The sequence below is a fragment of the Belonocnema kinseyi genome, chromosome 9, assembly GCF_010883055.1.
Source record: "Belonocnema kinseyi isolate 2016_QV_RU_SX_M_011 chromosome 9, B_treatae_v1, whole genome shotgun sequence".
NCBI lineage: Eukaryota > Metazoa > Arthropoda > Insecta > Hymenoptera > Cynipidae > Belonocnema > Belonocnema kinseyi.
Window position 1 is genome coordinate 41,877,794 of NC_046665.1, and position 6,000 is coordinate 41,883,793.

The 6,000-nt window shown below is 35.6% G+C and overlaps 1 protein-coding gene across 1 annotated transcript in view; it reads right to left on the minus strand.

Annotated features, from left to right (window-relative positions):
- Positions 1-5,628, minus strand: part of LOC117180505 — a 163,119-nt gene extending 157,491 nt beyond the window's left edge. The window contains exons 1-2 of the mRNA XM_033373001.1: positions 5,249-5,628; positions 4,658-4,817 (exon numbers count right to left, since the gene is read on the minus strand). Of these exons, the coding sequence (XP_033228892.1) occupies positions 4,658-4,817; positions 5,249-5,430 (342 nt within the window). The 5' untranslated portion in view covers positions 5,431-5,628. The remainder of the gene's footprint in view (positions 1-4,657; positions 4,818-5,248) is intronic.
- Positions 5,629-6,000: the final 372 nt, after the last annotated feature.

Genomic DNA, 6,000 nt, shown 5'->3' on the forward strand with positions numbered 1-6,000 from the left:
CCCGACCAGCAGCCACTATTTAAAGCAAGAAACTGACAGCAAAGTCAGAGGACCCATTCAAGGTGATTGCTGTCCTACCTGATGATCGCCACCAAGTTTCAGACTATAGGGAGCTCAAAACAGGCCAAGGTCAGACGACTATTGTGGCGGTAGACAGCATGTGCAAATGGATCACCTTCGATGCGCTTAAATAAAACCCGGTGAACTAATCTTTGAAATCTTTGTTTTTGCTCATGTACAGGTTAAAGCTGGGCCAGCCTAACTTACAAAATTAAAAGTACGTGCGGACATTGCGAAGTTCACAAACTACTTGAACAGTTATGTTTCAAGGGAATGATAGTCTGCCGACAAATATTTCGAATTTGAAAAAGCAACCTAGGCCAACTAGACCTGTTCTCAGAACTTCTGAGGTTACGAGATAAACAGACAGAATGGAGAACGCTCTAGCACGGCCTTTTGTCAAGATCGTGTGGATAGAGTTTTCGTAGCAATATCCACACGTAGTGCTGAATCGATTTAGCTTATACGAACCTACTGCTCATAGGCAAGTTAAAAAAAGCTTTATCGGCGAAGGCTGGACCGAGAGCTATGTCTGTACAGTTCTTACGTACCTATTGGTCACAGAAACGTTGAGAGGAACTCTACTGGCGACGGCTGGACCAGAGTCAAGTTAGTGCAGCTTTGACAAATCTACTGGTCATACATATGTTGAGAGGAGCTTCGCTGGCGAAGACTGCAGCAAGAGCAGTCGAAGTCGTCCCGTTCAGGCCGAGATTACTCAGTCGCTCACTCGGTTCATGTGGTTCCTAGCGAGGCTGGCGACATTTATTTTGCCTCTTTAGGAAACATGGAAAATCTCTGAAGTCAAGACATGCCATGGTATTATGATAAGAGACTCTAACCGTTTTCCACTCAATTGGCGAGAACCTCTCAAGTTTTTTTTACAGGTATATAGTCGGAGTTTCACAGATGAGACGAACCAAAGGCGAATCAATGGTCAGAATGGACGATTGAAAAGGAATAATATTTAAATAAAGGAGAATAAAGCATACCTCAAAGACTTTCAGACCATAGTTTTGGAATTTCTCGAAGTATGATTTAATTTTTCAAATTCGTTAGTTTCTACCATACGTTAAAGAAAATAAGACAACATTTCATCCCTTATAGTCTGTTTACATAATAAAGGAGAGTAATTTTTGCTGCTGCCCGCCTGTTCGCCTAAGCATATTTCGTTTCTACCCGCTTGAATTCGAATCAGCTAACAGTGTAACCTTTTCTAATGTATATATAAACATTTCCTGTAGGTTATAATCCTCACACCATCCTAATAAACAGAATTCCGAGGCGTGAGGTCGACATCGCCGATATCGACTATCAGGGGAATCAGTCGCCTTGAGGACAAGATTTGAAAAAAAAACGATACAGCTTCCTTAAAAGTTCAACTGCGGATACAGTTGTGTGCTAAGTTTTATATACGGACTAATTTCTATTGTGCAGAATTTTCCCTAAACATTTTGTTTTAAATATTATATTTTGTACAAATAAGCTACTTGCTATAGAATTAAATTAATTAGAACAAATAAACATTCATTTCTACAAAATAATTTTTTTGTTTGAATTAATTATTTTTTAATTTGGCGCAATATGTTTCAACTAGAGTTACCATGTTGAGGCACCGTCGTGGTCTTCGCTGTAAACTCGACACTTGATGGACCCAAGTTTGACTCATGCTGGAGGTGGATTTTTCATCGATTTTTTTTGTATCGAGTACATTAAAATTTTAAATTATTTCAATTGTTTAAATAAAATGTTTATAATAATAATACTGTTGATTATAAACACCAATTCCCATATAATAACAGTTTCGGTGGTTGTCTGCAAGAGTGGAGCACTGTTTGAAGGAGTGTGAAGCAAAGTGAGAAAGTAGGTACATGCATGCGCGGTGAGGCGAAGCGAGGAAGGAAAGACGGTAAGAGCGAAGTAAGCAAGTTAATGGATTTTAATTTAAGCTGAAGGAATTCAGTTGCTCATTCACGAAAACATGTACTACAAATGAAGTACGAACTACACTTATATTACATATATGCGCATTCGCGCATTGTTTGGACCAAGGAATATTTTGTTGAATCAGTGAGATATTTTCTTGCTCCATATATTCAATAATTTGAAGTGAGAAGGTAGTTTTTCAGCCTATAAAATATTTTTTTGACCTTAAAATATATTTCTTTTTATCATTTCGCATATCCTCATTTTAAAGAAATATTCATTCCCATTCAAGGAACTATTAATTTGAACAATGAGTCATTCGTTAGGTTTGAAATGTATATTTTTGTTTTAATTAAAATTTCTTTGGTAAAAAGAAATATTTCCCTCAAACCAATAGGTCGTATTTTTAATTGAAAAAATCTTAACCTAATCTCATGAGCTTTTGCGCTACTGAAAAAAAAATTTTTTTCATTCAACGTGTACATATATATATTTATATTCCTTGAACAAATATTTCCTTGAAAATAATCATGCCTTTGACACATATCAGACGAGTGGGATTCACTTGATAAAAGTAATCCTTTTTTCCGCTAACAGTCAGGTTGACGATAACAATTTACACGATAACTGGTAACATCAACTTTTTAAGATAAGGATAAACATTCAAATACTTCAGATTTATTTGTGTTCTTATTGCGAGTGAAAAAAATCATATTATTAAAGACTTGAAATGTTATGGATGGCTCATTTCAGTAAATGAATGCTCCCTGAATAGGAATGAATTTTGTTTTTGCTATGAGTAGATGAAAATTTATTGAAATAAATGTATTTTTAAGGCAGAAAATCTAGACGTTTTGAGTCCGCGAAATCATTTTCTTAGATGTACGAAATATTTAGTTTAATCAAGAAAATTCAGCCAAACAATTTATTTATTTAGATCAGCAAGAGCTATATGTTGGGTTCAAATAAAAATTACTACTGCCAAAGACCCTTGTGAAGTTGGCCCCCTGACGTTCATATTTTTTCAATTTTGTTTCCACATCAAATCATCAAATATTTTTATTTGTCCCCTCCTGGTTCTGAAATTAGGGGCGAAATTGATTTCGGGGGGCTAGCTTTACGCATCCCCCCGAAATTCATATTTCTTAAACTTTCTTTTTGCTAACGTTTGTACGTTGTGTGTACTGTTTGTACATTTTAAATTTTCGTTTCTAAGCTCACGGTTGCCCGACTAGGGACAAATCGTAATTTCGTGCGATTCCCTCGAAATTGGAATTTTTCCATTCTTCTTTTTGCTAACGTTTGTACTTCGTTTGTACTGTTTGTACATTTCATATATTCGTTCGTACACCCTTGGTTGTCCGGCTAGCGCCTACCTAGGGCACATTAAAAATGGCGTGCCATCCACCGTAATTTAAATTTTTCAACGTTTGCTTTTATAACGTTTGTTCGTCTTTTTTTCTTTTCTAACACTTCATATTTTGGTTTGTACCGTCTTGGTTTCCCGGCTAGGGAGGAATCAAAGTGTCGCCTCATCCCCCATAAATTTGAATTTTACAGTACAAACGACGTACGAACGTTAAAAAAAGAAAATTCATGAATTCAAAAATTTGGGGGGGATAGCACGGAGTTTTGATTCCCCCCTAGCTGGGTAACCAATAGGTACTAAGAAAAATATGAAATTGAAAAACAGTGCAAACGACGTACAGAAGTCAGCCTAAAAGAAGAATTCCAAATTTTTAATTTCGGGGGGATGAGACGAAATTTTGATTTTTCCCTAGCCGGGTAACAAGAGGGTATAAAGGAAAATACAAAATGTACAAACAGTAAAAACGAAGTACACACGTTAGAAAAAAGAAAAATTTAAATTTCTGGGGATGGCACGAAATTTTGGTTTGTCCCTAGTCGGGCAACCAAGAGGGTACAAACGAAAAAATGAAATGTACAAACAGCACACATGAGGTACAAACGTTAGCAAAAAGAAAAAATTCAAATTTCTGGGGGATGGCACGAAATTTTGATTTTCCCATTTTCGGGCAACCAATAAGTTACAAACGAAAATATGAAACTACAAACAATGTAAATGACGTAAAAAACTTTAGCAAAAAGAAAAATTAAAAAATTATAATTTCGGGGGGATGACACGAAATTTTATTTTCCCCTACCCGGCCAACCAATAGGGTACAAACAAAAATATGAAATGTACAAACAGTAGAAAGGACATACAAACTTATCCAAAAAAAAAATTTGAGAAATTTGAATTTCGGGGGATGCATGAAGTTAGTCCCCCGAAATCAATTTCGCCCCTAATTTCGTAACTAGGAGGGTAAAGACGAAAATATTGTATGTACAAACAGTAAAAACGACGTACAAATGCATGTAAAAGGAAAATTGAAAAAATGTGAACTTCTGGGGGGGGGGGGGGCGCAACTTCACAGGGGGCCTGTTAAAGAATATTTTCTTGATCTTAAGAAGTAGAATTAAAGTAAATGCATTTCTGGGTTCTAAAAAAAAGTTTGTTTACTGTACACCCGGTTAATTTCCGGGTTTTCCAGATTACACTTTAATTCCCGATATTTTCCGATTTTTCCAGTTTTCCCAGCTGGAAGACAGACTGTCAATGTATATCAGGATACTTAATTAGCGACATTTAGAAATGTAGAACTTTTACCAATAAAGAATTAAATTCCAACAGTGGTGAGTACACGTTGAGAAATAGACAATCTTCATTTCCAATTACTTTTCCATTTTGTAACTGAGGACATACGTTCCCAAATACAGTTGCTTCGCGTATTCCATTCCAGTTGTCTGCTGGTACGGGATTTTTAAATCTGAAGTTGGAAAATATATTTTCATTATCGTGCGAAAATTTTATAAATAGTATATGATCAGACATTTTATAGGCTATTTCAAAGAATTCTCATTTAAGAGTCACTGTTTGATTTACCGAAACTACCTACAATGGAAGATAAGTAGGCGCTGCTTTGCAACTCAAGATGCAGATTACCGACAACTATCAATTTTTAGAAAAATAGATATTAACAATTATGGAAACGAAGATTTGAATATTTGACTAGGGGTCTGATTTAAATCAACTTATTTTTTTAATGTAGTATGGAATTGTAATTTTTACAGGTTAATAATTCGAAATGTGACTTTAAATTACCTCGAATCGGAAAATTTGCATACAATTTCATTTTAAAAAATATAGTGCTCTGCAACTAAATAAAAAAAAACGGTGTAAAATAATTTGAATCCTTACCTCAAATTTCCAGTTGGTGGTTTACTATAGGGAATTCCCAGGAATACTGAATATTTTTTCCCATTTCTAGAATTCTGGAAGATTCCATTCAATTTTCCTTGCGAAATTGTCACTAATGGTTCAGCATTTAAAAACGAAATCCATAAAAGGGGCAATAAAATCACTGAAAGTCGATTGAACATCACAAAATTCGTGGGCCACTTTTAATTAGGAACTGAGAGAAGTGCCTTTTTTCTCTGGAATAACAAGAGATTCTTGAACTAATGCTTGAACTAATACTTGAACTAATGCAAGAGATAACTGAACTAATGCCCCCGAAATTAGAATGAGGTTGATAACACTTGAAGTGTCCGTGAAGGAGAGTCCACAATAGGATTTGAGAAACCAACGTAGCATTGTCTTGACATACCAGTAGCGTGGACGCGATGCGCGCGCATGTATTGTCAACTGTTTATTTTTATGTGTTGTTCGCGTTCCGCTGTTCCGGAGAATCAAGATTAAATTTGAATTTTTCGATTTCATCGACTGTCAGGTTATAACGTGAGGGGTTGCTTTAATGTCAGTTTTGACAGGTAATGTTTATAATGTGAAAGTTTCGACCAAAAAAATGTTGGACTATTTTCCGATGATATTAATTGCTTACCAGTGGTTTCAAATAATGAAATGGTATGTTGATTACTTAACGCAAAAAGAAACATTCCGTCGTTCGTGGGTGAAACCACATCTCAGTGAAGAAATGCGTAATCAGTTTG